Raw genomic sequence first — 16,520 nt, 5'->3', positions numbered from 1 at the left:
GTAAACCTCCAGGCAACAGGGGCGAGAGCAGAGAGGCCAAAGAGGAAGTGAAAGAGAGCAAAAAAAAGAAAGAGAAAAATAATGATAAGAAAGACATTGAGAAAAAAGGTATTCTGCTAGTAGTTGGTGCTTTTGTGTGTGTTTCGTGTGTGTGTGGCTTGTGTTCTTCCCAGGCGAAGGCACAAGAACAGCAAATAGACTTTAGCCCAGTCCCCGTGTCTCAGTATTAGTAGTCCTCCTCTCCTCTCCTCTCAACTCCGTTCGCAGACACGGCATGTGTGATTATCACATGAGATCATGTCCTCTTGTCTATTGCATGAGCTACGAGATGCATCACCTCACCAACCTCAAATGTTAATGCATTCGGATCCTGTCTCACAAGCGGTCAATATCTCCTGAATATTTCCACTCCGCGGGCTTGTTATTGACTGGAGAATGGAGTTGAAGGTGGAGTGCTAGCCGCCTGCTCACCTCTGGCTGGCAAACAGGATGAGCAGAGCAGAGCAGAGCTGTCCTCAAAGATGTCCTCTCACTGTCCCGGTGCCAAGGTAATTGGTAAATGGACAGCATTTATATAACGCTTTTCTACTCATCAGAGCACTCAAAGTGCTTTACAGGTTAATGCCTCAGACATCTACCCATTAACACACTGACGGTGGAGGCTACCACGCAAGGCACCATCCTGCTTATCAGAAGCGGTTAGGGGTCGAGGGTTCGAGGGTTCGAGGACACTTGGACACATGGTCAGGAGGAGTCGGGATTGAACTACCTCCTGAACCTGCCACTTGTGTCTCCACAGGGACGTCACCGGCCTGACGCAGGCTCAGGAATGACTCCTGATAGGGCCTCTGTTTGCAGAGGCCTCTGATAGGAGGACCACAAAGAGTGGTTTGGCAGATCAGAGCCAGATCAGTGCCTCAGCCACGTCAGAGTCGGCTACATCCTCCTGGGAACCAAGAAAAATGTACCAAATAGTTCAAGAGAGTAAGAGGATATGCATGAAAAACAAATGTCAACTACAGAGGACACAAGTTTGGTCCTCAGGAGGTTACGAGGCCTTTTTGCGTATGAGATTAAGTCCAGCCTGAGGTGTTTCCTAGGGCTAAAGCGGCAGTGAATAGCCTCAGCCTCTGTTACCATTGGATGGTGAATAGCCTCTGTTTCGATTGGGAGGTGAATAGCCCAGGCCTCGGTTTCCATTGGGAGGCGAATAGCCTCTGCCTGTGTTTCCATTGGGAGGTGAAAAGCCTCAGCGTCTGTTTCCATTAGGAGGTGAATAGCCTTGGCCGTTGGGAGGTGAATAGCCTCAGCCTCTGTAACCATTGGTAGGTGAATAGCCTCGGCCTCTGTTTCCATTAGGGGCGTTCGCAAAAAGCAAACATCAACGCTAGAAACTCCTAAGCAGTAATTAGCAACAGTTGTGCGAGTACATGTAAAATAAATGAAAATGCCATTTATTTATGTCATGAAACTGTTAGAAACCGTCTGCTTGATTCTTTTGATAGTTGAAAAACTATGGCCACAGACACTCACCTGGTGTGTCTCAGGCTTAAGACTACCTATCTGTTTTTACATTTCTCCGGTTTGATTGTTACATTGTGTTACATTCCACAAGACCGTGGTTCAGCCCAAAACCAAAACTGAGGCATTTTGGGCTACGGCCCTGGTCCAGATGGAATAAAGAGGCTTTTCCCCAAATTCCAAGGATTTACCCCATAGTGGATATTTGCCATAGCTGTCTTAGGAACTCCCTTACACCGGGTGTGTGCCAAAGCTGTCTTAGAAACCGGGTACATGCCAGGCTCACTGGTGCTGCTGATGCATCTGCATCTGATTCGCACAGAATGGCGTGAAGGCCCGTTGGCAACCTTAGAGTGATGGAACATCCAACTTTGGGTTCTCCCGGTTCCCAGAGAGGCAGCTGAGAGGCGGCTGAACTGGTGCGGTTCTGTCTGGGCTGCCTGTGATATAACCGGTCCGGTTCCGTCTGGGCTGCCTGTGATATAACCGGTCCGGTTCCGTCTTGGCTGCCTGTGAGGTGGACTCTGAGTGCTCTTTATTGTGCCGCTGACGCACATGAGATGAAGTAGAACTTCCAGAGGCTGCTTCAGAACCTTCAGGAACCCTCTAGAACCCAGACCTTCTCCTGTAGACCTCTTCTACACGTCTGTGATTGTTAGTGCCTGCTCAAGCAAAAGATACTCATTGTTATAGTGAATAAAAGCTGTCCCTCTGTCAATGTAGATTTATTAGACTCATACTAGATATGACAAAACATCCTGATGACTTCCATATTGGCTGTGTGTTTGTGTGTGTGTGTGTGTGTGTGATTGTGTGTGTGTGTCTGTGTGTGTGTCTGTGTGTGTGTGTGTGTGTCTTTGCTGTTTGACTATCCTTAGTTGACTAGATATTCATTATATTAGGATCTAATGGCAGTGGATTTATTTTCAAAGTGGTTCCAAGACGCTTAGTTCCTGGAGGACCCAGGACCCTGTTGACAAAAGTAACTTACATCAGATACCAAGGTAAGACACATAGACTAGGTCAAAGGTCACGCAAAGTGCTTTACGATTTCAAACTAATGAATGAGTAGATGAGAGAGGCCGTCGTCCTCATCCCTGTTTTGATACCAACACCCTGTGTAACCAGCACTAAACTAATGAATGAGTAGATGAGAGAGACCGTCGTCCTCACCCCTGTTTTGATACCACGGGGGCTGATTTATACATCTCAGTATGACACTGATGTACGGTGCTTTGTGAAAACGTTTTTTAAGGTGTCTTAAAATACTGTGAAGAACTGTGGGAAAAAAAAACCTGTCATCTATCACCCACTATCTCTTCCCCATCTCTCTGCTTTCATCCGTGTGTCTCTTCATCTCGTGCATGTGTGTTTTCACTTGCTTGCTTCATAAGGTAAGTGCCCCCCCCATTCTCACAGATATTTTGATTTGCCAGCTCGTTAGGATGTCTTACTTGTGTTGCTATTTTGGAACCGTTCGCTCCCAAATGAACAAACTCCTTCCCAGTCAGATTAGCCTCGAGTGTGTGTGTGTGTGTGCATGTGTGTGAGCTGTGTGACCCTATGTGTCATCCTCCCAACAATCTGTAGGGTAATTGGCCATTCATATTTAATCACCAGTAGCCCCCCTGCCCCCCCCCCTGTCCTGTGCCTCCTCAGGCACAGTTGGGCTTTACCGCTCAGCACAGCACAGCACCGCACAGATCACCGCAGCTGCGGCATCTTTAAAACATCACATCAATATTTCATCCCTCAGACCGCCCAAACACAGAGAGAAGTCAAAACCATGCCCTATTAAACAACTAAATTCCCATCTAAGTACCCAGTTAATTTATACTGCTGAACAGCCAGAGGCCTTCTTGTGGACTGAGAGAGCTCAGACTGCACACACACACACACACACACACACACACACACACACACACACACACACACACACACACACACACACACACACACACACACTCTCACACACTCACACACACACACACACACACACAAACACACACACACACACACACACACACACACACACACACACACATACACACACACACACACACACACACACATACACACATGCATACAAACACACATGTACACACACACACACACACACACACATGCTCATGCTCACTCTGGATGATTACAATAATGTGTGTGTTTCTGGTTCCTGTCAGTGGCTGCTGGTGAGGAGGCTCTAATGAAAGTCAGAATCTCCTGTTAAAGGTGCATTCATCATCATGGCTCGCCGCCACCTCCTCAGAGCCCAGCTTTTGTTTAACAACGCTCCCCAATTTACCCAGCTGCTTAGAATTCAGGCCATTTTTCAAGAGCAGTTCAAGATCAGTACGCAGGAGTAAAAAAAAAAGAAGAAAGAAAGTAAGAAAGAAGAAAAAAAAGAAGAGAGAAAAGTTCTTCTCTACTTGGGCCTGATCAGGTCAACACAAAAGCAGTCAACACACTGCACACACTCTTAGCGTAGCATAGCACAAAAGCAGTCAACACACTGCACACACTCTTAGCGTAGCATAGCACAAAAGAAGTCAACACACTGCACACACTCTTAGCGTAGCATAGCACAAAAGCAGTCAACACACTGCACACACTCTTAGCGTAGCATAGCACAAAAGCAGTCAACACCCTGCACACACTCTTAGCGTAGCATGGCACAAAAGCAGTCAACACACTGCACACACTCTTAGCGTAGCATAGCACAAAAGCAGTCAACACACTGCACACACTCTTAGCGTAGCATAGCACAAAAGCAGTCAACATCCTCCCATCATTCCTCTTTTTCCTTCTCTGTCCCCCCTCTATCCCTCTATCGTTGTCTTTCGTGTCATATCCACCCTGGTCTTGCCCCTGACAGTGCTAACGGTGCTTTTCTCTCTCTCTCCCCCGTCAGACTGCGAGTGCTACGGCCACTCGAACCGCTGCAGCTATATTGATTTCATCAACATTGTGACTTGCGTCAGCTGCAAGCACAACACTAGGGGGCAGAACTGCCAGCACTGCCGCCTGGGATACTACCGCAACGCTTCGGCCGAGCTGGACGACGAAAACGTGTGCATAGGTCAGTCAGGACCCCTCGTCCGCTCCGACACCACACCACAGACATCTGTTCTACTGGAGAACCCTGTAGAGCAGGGGTTTTCAACAGGGGGTACGTGGACCCCTTGTGGTCCACGACAGCATTGCAGGGGGTCCGCGACATGAGTCTATGTTGATCAGTTCACCATTGAATTTTGTAATTTTTATAAATTTGCTTTGTAATTTCAACACATTTCTAGATTACACTGAGTGCTACAGGCGGAATATGTGCGCGTGTTGGCGGCGGTTAGTAATGTACCCTGATAACTGCACATATTTAAGAGTTATAGGCCGAATACCTGTGCGGAGGGAGGGGGCGTGGCGGCGGTGGTTACAAACACGCACGCACATGGGCCGCAAATTACTCTCTAGTCAGAATGGTGGTCCCTGGGTCAAAACCAGTTGAAAACCCCTGCTGTAGAGGAACACAGAGCAGGGGACCTATGGGATCTCTACGGCAGAATGAATAGTGTAGACTAGACGCAGTTTAAACTCTGTTAGACTTTCATCTAATTCATTTCAACTCGTGAACAGACTGGTACTTGATGTACAAAGTTGCTATTTGGATTCCAAACCCTCTTTTTTATTTCCACAAGGGATTCTTTATTTGTATTTATATGTTTATTTATTTATATGATTATTTGTTTATATGTTTATTTATTTATATATTTATTTGTTATAAATAGTTATTTACTTTGCTGGACAAGCTCAGTCTGTTGCATATCATGCAGGCAGTCAGTGTGTGTTCAGGCGGTGTGAGTGTGTGTGTTCAGGCAGACGTAAGAGTGTGTGTTCAGGCAGACGTTAGAGTGTGTGTCCAGGCGGTGTGAGTGTGTGTGTTCAGGCAGACGTTAGAGTGTGTGTTCAGGCGGTGTGTGTGTTCAGGCAGACGTTAGAGTGTGTGTTCAGGCGGTGTGAGTGTGTGTGTTCAGGCAGACGTTAGAGTGTGTGTTCAGGCGGTGTGTGTGTTCAGGCAGACGTTAGAGTGTGTGTTCAGGCGGTGTGAGTGTGTGTGTTCAGGCAGACGTTAGAGTGTGTGTCCAGGAGTTGTGAGTGTGTGTGTTCAGGCGGTGTGAGTGTGTGTGTTCAGGCAGACGTTAGAGTATGTGTTCAGGCAGACGTGAGGTTTTAGACATTCTCAGCTCAGTGTGTAACTCTGAACGGAACGGAATCTAACCACACACTGTTAGTGCTGTTCCGCCATGATCCCGACTCCGCCTCTGCGCCATGCGTTGTCTGTGCACATCTCATGCTAACCACCCCCCTGCCTAATCTCGCCCCTGGCACCCTCTAGGCCCCTGACACCCTACCCAGGCCCCTGGCACCCTCTAGGCCCCTGACAACCTCTAGGCCCCTGACACCCTGTAGGTCCCTGACACCCTCTAGGCCCCTGACAACCTGTAGGTCCCTGACACCCTATCCAGGCCCCTGACAGCCTCTAGGCCCCTGACAGCCTCTAGGCCCCTGACAACCTCTAGGCCCCTGACAACCTCTAGGCCCCTGACACCCTATCCAGGCCCCTGGCACCCTCTAGGCCCCTGACAACCTGTAGGTCCCTGACACCCTATCCAGGCCCCTGACAACCTGTAGGTCCCTGACACCCTCTAGGCCCCTGACAACCTGTAGGCCCCTGACACCCTATCCAGGCCCCTGACAACCTGTAGGTCCCTGACACCCTCTAGGCCCCTGACAACCTGTAGGCCCCTGGCAACCTCTAGGCCCCTGACACCCTATCCAGGCCCCTGACAGCCTCTAGGCCCCTGACAGCCTCTAGGCCCCAGCCGGCTCTAGGACCCCGACAGCCTCTAGGCCCCTGACAGCCTCTAAGTCCCTGACAGCCTATGCACAGCACCGTTTGCATCATCGATAGCTACGCAAGGAAACCCATCACACACTAATCGGCTGCAGTGTGTGACATAGTGCACAGTCTACTGAAACAGACCGAACATATTGATAAATGTATGAGTTGGATAAGTCAAAGCAAAAACTGTAAAACATTCTGATATATTAACAGTATAGTTTGTTTTCATAATTTCTATAACATAAAAGTGAAACTATAGCTTTGTGAATATATCCTGATCATAATGAGACGCTGACAAGTGAAGCTTTAGTTGAGTCATGATGGTAACCTGTTTTAAAAATATAGCTATGACAAACCAGACTTATGCTTCTGAAAGCCTAACAGCTTGCCTTTCAATACCAGCTGGTATTCTGTTGGCTGCAGTTGCTGCCACACACACTAGAATGTTACAGTAGAACACTGACATCTGCTGGCCAGACAGCCTTCCAAAACCGAATCCTGGTTGTCTCCCAGGCAACAGCCCTGACGGACAGCTGAAGCGTTAGAATTCCGAGACTGACATTTCTTTTCAGCAAAGCTGTGGACTTATACCCTCGGCACAGATCTGATCCAGACCTGGAGGCACTGCTTCAGATGCAGGTCCCCCGTGTTTTGGCTTGTGGTGTAGCGTACATCCACATGATCAAATAGTGCCTGAGGAAAGGCTAGATTCATAGCCGTGGGCAGTAACATCCTCGCGGGGAGAATACTGAGAGTTACTGAGAGCTGTTGGTCTCTAAGACAAGAAAAGATGGTCTCTTGTACCGCATTTATCACACCCCCTTAGAAAACACTAACGCTCTGTGGTTTGTCTCTGAAGAGAAAGTTCCTGAAAGATTTATCAGAAGAACGGAGCCAGGGTTCACCCAGGGTTTAAACCTGAGGCCTTTTTTGAAAACCCACTTTCACTACAGGCAGTAAAGGACTGAGTATCTCCCACTCTCATGTGATATGCCTACTCTTTTCCTCTTTACCCAGAATGCAACTGCAACCAGCTGGGCTCCCTGCATGCCCGCTGCAACGAGACGGGCTTCTGCCAGTGTAGAGACGGCACCGCGGGGCAGAAGTGTGAGGACTGCACCTTCGGTTACACCTGGAAACAGGGTTGCATCCGTAAGTCAAGCCCCCCGCTCACACACTGGGAGAATTTAAATACATCACACACATTTTAAATTGTATTTCCACAAATTTCACAATTTTTATTTTCTATAAAATGTATGTAAGTGTAAAAAACTGGGTCTCTGCCCCCTACTGGGTTCAACACTGTTATGTTCAGTGGTGGACGAAGTACACTAACTATGTACTTAAGTGAAAGTATAGATACCTGGTGTAAAATATTACTCCAGTAAAAGTAGAAGTATGCATTTTGAATTTCCACTTAAGTAGAAGTATGAAAGTATTTGCCTTCAAATATACTTAAGTATTAAAAGTAAAAGCACCTTAATGAATTATGGTTCTAATGGCCTTTTATCATTTTCACATCAAAGCTCGGGCTCAATCAACTGATATAAGATGAAAATACTAATGCCAATCTTTAAATAATGTCTTACATTTGTCTATTTAAAAGTGTATAGGCACAAAACATTGAAAGCTATCTATTGCCATTAGGTAAGACAAAGTGGTTATGAAATACAAGAGAACAATTATTTATTTTTACATTTATTTGTAACTTAGTTGCACATTTAATTATACAAAAATGTGAAGTTAAACATAAGCTCCTTTACTATATCACATCTGTCGGTCTGTGTTACCCTTAAACTCATAAGTCCTGATTTATGTTTCAAAGTATGATAAATACCATTACAGGAACTAGTTCCACAAAATCAGAAAATGTGGTGTTGTAATAGTTTGTGCTGGAGACTAGTGTTAGCAGTGATATTCCCTACACAACCCTAGGTACAAAAACAACAACATTTGACCTAGTTATGCTAGTTTGTGCTGAAGACTAGTGTTAGCAGTGATACTCCCTACACAACCCTAGGTACAAAAACAAAACACTTGACCTCAGATCAAATGTCATTACAGGAACTAGTTTTTGCACAAGTTTCACAAAATTACAGAGCATACCAGTCTGCACCGAAGACTGTAAAGAAGTATGTAGTGATACCTTTACCGAGGGAGTTTGTCAAGAACTGCATGATAAAAGTTTGCGACATCTTGTGCCCTTATAAAAGGCAAGCATTTTTAAATGTGAGCCTGAGCAGAAACTCCGTTGATTGTGTATGTTTCTTCCATCATTTAGCGTTACGTAGGCTAAGCTTGAGCATAAAACAGCCTCACAATGCAGCAGAATTCAACGTAGCTCACGCTCAACGAACGAACCAAACAAAACCGAAAGGACTTCAGAGCAAATAGCGCTAATCCCTGATTGGTGTGATTGTGAACTCACTCTGACCTTTCATTATTTGATTCGCTTTGGGGAAAAGGAACGAGAGGCTTTACTAAATGTAATGGAGTAAAAAGTACGAATTTTCACTTTGAAATGTAGTAGAGTGAAAGTATAAAGTCTCACCAAATAGAAATACTTGAGTAAAGTACAGATACATAGATATGTTACTTAAGTACAGGAACGAATTACATTTACTTCGTTACTATCCACCACTGGTTATGTTTAATTACAGTATACTATAATGAATACACATTAATAAGTCCAACTTATCTTTGACTGTGTCATTACCAGCTAATGTCTTGCACACTGTGAATACAGCATGCTTTGAAATGTATTCAGCTCAAGGACCGAGCACAGTCCCATTTGTCTTCTTATCTCCCAGCTAATGTGTTGTACACTATTATAAAGTTTTTTTTTACTATAGTTCGTAGTTAATACACAGTGATTAGGCCTGATGCCTTTGTGTGTCTGTGTGTGCGTGTGTGTTTGTGTGCGTGTGTGTGTGTGTGTGTGTGTGTGTGTCTGTGTGTGTGTGTGTGTGTGTGTGTGTGTGTGTGTGTGTGTGTGTGTGCGTGTGTGTGTGTGTGTGTGTGTGTGTGTGTGTGTGTGTGTGTGTGTGTGTGTTTGTATGTGTGTTTGTCTCCACAAGCTTACGTGTGTGACGATGAGCTGCTGCTGTGCCAGAACGGCGGGACGTGTTTCCAGAACCAGAAGTGTCTGTGCCCGCCGGACTACAAGGGTGTGCTGTGTGAGCAGACGCGCTGCGCGGGGAAGAAGGGCTGCAGTGGGGCGACATCCTCCTCCCTCAGCCTGGGCGCCGCGCTGCTCTGCCTGCTGATCCAGGGTCTACTGCTGAGGCTGCCCGCCTGAGGGGGGGCGAGGGGGGGGGGGGGGGGTTGAGGGAGAGAGGAGACAACCACCCCCCCACCAACACCTCCACTAGTACCCCACCACCCCCCTGCCCCGCTCTGCCTGCCCGCACCAACCCCCAAAGGCTCGCGGTGCTGATCTTCTCTGGGACGCTCTCCATAAGTGCTCAGGGGTCAAAGGGCCGTGGGGTCAAGGTTCACCGTCGCCTTCACTAGGACGAGAGCGCTGCTTGCTCGTCACTTATCTCTGAACGCCTGTGCTGCGAGGACTCATACCAAAAAAAAAAAAAGATGAATGAAAAATTTAAAAAATAAAACATTTAAAAAAAAAAAAAGATAAGAAATGAATAGAAAAAGATATGTCTATAAGAAATGTCTACGAGAGAAATATATAAATAGATGACAGTTTTTTTGCTCTTGTTGTAGTTTTGCGTTTACACCCACAGAGTATTCAGTACTGCACTTACTTAGTCAACTCGTTTTACAAAAAGTTATGGTTGTACTCACCGCTGAGGTCTACTGATGCCAAGTTATCCACTCTTAAAGACTCCTCTCCACTCATTCTCCTTATGTTGCTGCATTTTTACTCGTCAATCACCTGACATTGACGCGCGTGAAGGAAGGAAGACGAGCCTGGTGTTTTTGACGTCCGTGGTTGTTTGGCTGTGAGGAGGAATGTGTCTGTACATGCTGTAGTTAGTGGTTGCCATTTAGACTTTCGCATGGAACCCAGGAAAGAGGACAAGCAGAATATGATTGAAACTGAGCAAATCTATATCTGTATATTTCAAAGGGAATATATATATATATATGAATATAACTATTGTATATTAACATTGTTTGAATATTTTTTGTAGAAAGTGTTATTTTTGTTCTGAGTAAACCTTACCATTATAAAGAAAATGGAGCCTTTGATTAAGTATCTCACAATGGTTTATGTACTACAGTAGATTTAACAATGCCTCTGATCACCACTTGGGCACAGACAGTGAAGAGAAGAGTGGTGCCGTGAGCCGTGAGCGCACACACAAACACACACACACACACACACACACACACACACACACACACACACACACACACACACGGTTCTTCTGTGTGTTGAGCACGTGCCCCAGCGGAGCGTGCATCGTGCCCATGCTGTGACACTCTCGATCACTAACACCAGTAACTAGAGACATCACTGTGAGCGCCTCTCCCCCGCTGTCACCCCTCTCACGGTCACCAATGGTCACCGACGCCACGGCAACAAACAAACAAACAAACAAACAAACACCTGGAGGAGGCTGGCTGGCCAATCACACGCGCCCTGAGCGAGGGGGGGCGGTTATCCCCATCACCTCAGAGGCCTCTGTCCGACCAGAACCGACCCACTGCTGCTGCTGCTGCTCCCGCTGCTGCTGCGACCCGCCACAACTGGGCCGCTCCGGTTATGGTTCCTTACGGGCATGGCACAGGAAACACAGTATTCAGCCTCCCGAAGGCTTCCTCTTTAACCATGCTTCAGAACCAGAGTCATTCATTCATGTACTGTCAGCCTTCCAAAGAATAAAACCTGACAATCAGAAAGTACAAGGCGAATGGGTGGATGTTTTTTATTGTGACTACCACAGTGACAGTGTAGTCATAAAAATCAGTTAACTATACGAATAATGTACACGAACGCAACCATCTGTACAGGTAAATATATATGCCCACAATATTTGTTTAGAATGAGCCGAGACTTAATCATACCAGATTAAATATGACATGTATAAGTAATGTTGTTATTATCATTATGTTATCTTGAAAAATTAAGCCTAAATGTATTAAATTAATGCATTTCTATGATGGATTTCTCACTGATGTTAAAATTATTAAATACCTCTTCAGGACATATAGCCCTGTGTATGTGCACTGACTAGAAGCAATAATGAAAATTAATTTGATTGAGGGGGGGCGGGGGGGAGCAGTGTGTGTGAGATGTAGTGGAAACGCAAAGGCAGATTTGGTCGTGATCAGATTCAGTCGTGTCTCAGAGGCAAACACACACCTGGGCAAACACACATCACGGTAGATAGATAGGGGGGGGGGAATGTAGTGAGCTTCACGGTGTGGTCACAGACTTGAACTTCAATGCAAATGTGTACAGTATGTCATTAACATGACTGAGAGTGTCCTTCATAGCCACACCAAGGTCAACGGCACACGGCTGAGCTAGAGGAAATCCCCGGATCTGCTTGAGATGTCCAGTTGTAGAGGACAGTGCTAAGAAGGACTGACATGCGTGGAGACGTCTTGCACAGTGCTTTCAGGGATGTGAACAGAATTGGGGCTGGCATGAAGAAAACAATCACCAGGTGCCTGGACAAAAATGCATTCAGTGTGTATCTGCTAATAAAATGGCTTGGTGAGGTTATGAGGTTTCAAATGAGTTGGGGGGCACTGTAGCTCACACAGTAGCCTCGACCACATTCGGGCTTGAAGCTCAAGGAGGTCACGGGTTCGAATCCGGCCTGATGCCATTTCTCCTGTCCACTCCCCACCTCTTCTCCCTATCATTTCCTGTCCAACTCTTCACTATTCTATCAATTAAAGGCATGAAAGGCCAAAAACAAATCTTTAAAAAAAAAAAAAAAAAAATGAGTTTGAGCAGAAATGGGAGATGAAAGTCCCACTGCACAGACCTGATGCGAAGGAGTGGTATGTGTGTAGTGCCACCCACGAACACAAGGGCATGTACGACATTTTGCAAAAGGCAAACTTTACATGCAAAAACACTATCTTAGATTATTAAAAACATGGAAGGTGAAATATGTTCTGTTTTTTTTTAAGGAACAGACATTACAGGTGTTAAACTCAACAAAAGTATACTTTAAAGCAATTTTTCTCGAAAGGCATTCTGGTAATTCTATGGTTACCCCCTAAACCAAGTTGTATTTAGCTGCTGGTCGTATCACAAGACTGTGTTGTAGAGTGCAGTTGTATACTATCTTAACTGAAGCATGGTTAGATCTACCACAGGTAAGGTTGTATTTGACTAGTGTCTGTGCTCCACGGCCAACTTTACATGCAAAAACACTAAAAAAAATATTGGAAGGTGCAATTGACTCCATGGATGAGGACCCGCACCCTGTGTAGGTATAAAGGCCTCTTTTGAAATGACGAAAACACGCTTCATACTTACAGGTGATTTCACACAAATGAAAACATTATTATGATTATATTCCATTTCTGCTAGTAGATTCCCCTAAATCACACACGCTGTACCTTTACAATTTTAAGTTATTATTAGTAATTACAAAATGATTGATTCCTATTGCTGTGTATGTGAATTCGGTCTATGTCCAAATTTACAGTACGATTAAGCAGATTATTTTGCACACCAAACTCCATTTACTCTATTGATAACAAAACATTTAGTGCCTGGTAGTTTAAATGGAAACAAAATATTTCTCCTTTTAGCTTCAGTTTTAAGCTGGCGGAAGGACTGGATCCACGTCCGTTTCAGGAGTCTGAGGTGCACTTCACGAACCAGCAGGAGGACACAGAGAGCAGCAGGCAGCAGCACTGATCAACATGTCCTCTAGAGGGCGGCAGCGACCTGCAGAAACAAACTAAACTGTCAGGATCTGTAAGGCGCTACAGTAAGTAACAGTTCACTACACATTCTCTCTCTCTTTCTCTCTCTCTCTCTCCCTCACTCCAGACAGGACACACGAACATACACACACATGACCCATACCACTGCTTACATCACAGTCGTACCACACACACACACACAAAGGACCCACACCACTGCTTAAACCAGAGCCATACAACACACACAGGACCCTCACACACAAACACACACAGGACCCACACCACTGCTTACATCAGAGCCGTACCACAGAGACAGATCTGTAAACTGTAGCATGTTTAAAAACCAAAAGGCTAGACCTAAATGGCATCAACTGTAGCCTATATATAGCATAACCCTTTTTATAGCCTATACCAACCGTAAGAGCCAAATTAACCTTTATGTTGATTCTTTTGCTATCTTGCTATGCTATCTATCTATTAGTATATGAGTGAACAAGAGTATGTGTGTGTGTGTGTGTACATGCATGCGTGCATGAGTGCATGTGTGTGTACTGTATGTTAGAATTAATAAGTGACTCTATGGCCGTAGGTGTTTTTACCCCCACCTAGAGGACACCTGAACAGGCCTGAGAGGCTAAAGGTGGAGCCCGAGGGGGAAAGATCAGAGCCTTAAGATCAAGCAACCACAGCATCTGGGCGTGGCTGAGGAAGGCCACAGTTTTTTGACTGTGTGCCTTGACGTTTGCCATGAGAAGTGTGCTGAAGGCCTTACGAAAGACTCTTTAGTTTAATATCTTTTATCTTATTTCCACCAACTTGTAATCCACCTTCCTGCAATAAACGGTCAAAGGGACCAACTGTACTCACCCCCACTCCTCATCTTTCATCTATTATCTATTAGTGAATTAGAAATTGTTGCTGCACCGACATTTTATTTTCTCCTTTTTTTAAGTTGCCGTAAAGTCCTCTGCTGCCGCTTCGAAATCCAACGTGTTCAATGTGTCTCTGCAGCCTGTGATTCAGACAAGCCACGTCACTCCTTCCTCCTTAAGTCGAATTGGCAGTGTGGTCTTAGTTCGATTCTGCAGAGGGAATTTCCTCTGGCTGCATGCTTGACATGGCAAAAACACACAGGCAGTTTTAGCCAGTGTAGCCCAGTCAGCGCACAGCTCGCTGTGTGTGCTTGGCATCAATGAGAGGTGTGGTTGCTGATTCAGTTGTCACTTCCCGAGAAGACACACCCTTGTTTCGGGAAAAAAAGTTAATAGACTCTTTCGCTGTCAAACACTAAATGTCCTGTACAGGGATAGTCTATGCTATAGCTATATCTTATATGAGCATTATTACTGGACATTTTGACAGACACGTTTTTAATACAGTGTTAGTTTAAAGATTTTAACAGGCAAGGTTATTGCTGGCTTCTGCAAACCCTGACACACAGGACCCATGCTACTGCTTACACCACTGCTCCCGTTAGAGCCATACCACACACACACACACACACACACACACACACACACACACACACACACACACACACACACACACACGCTTCCATTAAAGCCATATCACAGAAACACACACACACAAACACACACATAGGATACACACCACTGCTTTAGTTAGAGCCATACCACAGAGACACACACACTGGAGGACACCAACACTGTGAAACATACTTTATAAGTTCATTCAGGAATGTTGCAAAGCACATGGAAGCTACATCAGTGAGTTAGGCTTTGATTGCACTGGTGTGTAGCAGATGAAAAACCTGCTTTGCTTCTGTAACAAAGTTTTTCTTTTTTTCTGCATGAGAGGCCAAACAAAAAGATATACAGCGTTACCAAACGACTTTGTCACCGTAGGAAGCATCGGTATTTCACAACACACCTGATTCATTCAGTGTGCGATCGATACTGGGAATCAAAAGCTCCTCAAATTCCCAGAGTTTCTTGTCGACAAACAGCTGGTCTTTGGAGAGTTGTCCTTGCAGTGGCACCCTGACATGGATGATGTGGCATACATCGAACGTGACATTTAAGACAAGTCCGAACTGCTTCAGTGTAGAGTGTACTGAAGTCTGCTCCACCCCCCGGGGGTTGATGAGCAGCTTGGTAGGGTTAGGCACGTGCTTGTCCGGCTCTCGGTAGACGTGCTCCAGGATGTTCACACCAGGCACACTCCTCCACAGAGGGAGACGAAATCGGCCGCTGTCATCGAACTGCGTTTTGGGGAAGATGTGGTTCTCGATCATGAAGACCCCTGCGTTGGGATGCTGCTGCTGTAAAGTGCCCATTAACTTCTCCAGGTTGGCATGCTTGTAAGGCATAATGATTTCATCAATGTCATTCAGCAGGAGGTACTTTGACTGGTACATGTATCTGTATATGCATTCGTTCAGAGTGGTCAGCTGTCCATAATAATGAATGTCCCCATGGTGTAAGTCATATTTCCACCCAGTAGAGGGCGTTAGGAACTTGTCTATTGGCCAAGGCACAACCTCCAGCATGCCCTCTTTCCTGTAGTACTTGAGAATTTTCTCAACGTCTGGTCCACAGCTGGTGTTGTATATGACAACCCTCTGAACCCCTATAAGCTTGTACACCTCCATGGTTTGTGCAAATTGGAGGGCATTATTGTACTCCCCAAAAAGGTTAGATATGCATACAGTAAAGTTGTACCTAAACGATTCCTTGACCTCCTGGTTTTGGATTTTAAAAAATGTCAAACTGCTGTTAGGGTTAGCTGTGATGCTGACACGTGTGGCTTGCTGTAACGCTGGACTCATACACAAGACATCTGAAGTTACAAAAGGAAAGCCAAAGTCATCGCTGTGCACGTCAACTTTTGCCTGGAAAGATGTGCACTGACCCAGAGCCATATCAGTGTTAGCATCAGCCTTAGTGTTAGCACTAGCGTTAGCGTTAGCACATAGGACACAGTAGAGCGGCTGGAGCTCCTGCCTGCAGATGATGCTGATCACCCTGATAGCCCCGCCCAGTCTGTGGTCCTTAAAGGCAGACACCATGAGGTGCCTGGAGCCTGGGATGGGGGTGATGGTGCCCGTGGGTGCCTGTTGCCATGAGCCTGGGATGAGGGTGATGGTGTCCGGGGGCAGTTCAAGCTTAGCTGAAGGTCGTTTGCTGATCATGAGGTTCACTAGGGTTATCGTGTGCTCCCACCTCAGCATCAGGAGGACGGTCAAGGCACCGATGCCAACCAGCAGCGCCAGCTTCCTCTGCATCAT

At 45.8% G+C, this 16,520-nt stretch overlaps 2 protein-coding genes across 2 annotated transcripts in view; one reads left to right on the top strand and one right to left on the bottom strand.

The window, feature by feature from the left end:
- Positions 1-9,713, top strand: part of ntng2a (netrin g2a) — a gene marked incomplete at both ends in the record, with an annotated part of 77,625 nt that extends 67,912 nt beyond the window's left edge. Inside the window, 3 exons of the mRNA XM_080852565.1 lie at positions 4,430-4,597; positions 7,433-7,567; positions 9,493-9,713. Coding sequence (XP_080708691.1) covers positions 4,430-4,597; positions 7,433-7,567; positions 9,493-9,713 — 524 coding nt within the window. The remainder of the gene's footprint in view (positions 1-4,429; positions 4,598-7,432; positions 7,568-9,492) is intronic.
- Positions 9,714-15,152: 5,439 nt separating this feature from the next.
- LOC308376268 (uncharacterized protein) lies at positions 15,153-16,520 on the bottom strand (the record flags this gene model as incomplete). Its single annotated transcript, XM_080852563.1, has 1 exon — positions 15,153-16,520. One exon carries the CDS (start codon positions 16,518-16,520, stop codon positions 15,153-15,155), a length of 1,368 nt encoding a protein of 455 aa, XP_080708689.1.

The sequence above is a fragment of the Sprattus sprattus genome (genome assembly GCF_963457725.1).
Source record: "Sprattus sprattus genome assembly, chromosome: 15".
Taxonomy (NCBI): Eukaryota; Metazoa; Chordata; class Actinopteri; order Clupeiformes; family Clupeidae; genus Sprattus; species Sprattus sprattus.
The sequence above is the reverse complement of the archived record's forward strand: the minus strand, read 5'-3'. Positions and strand labels throughout refer to the sequence as shown.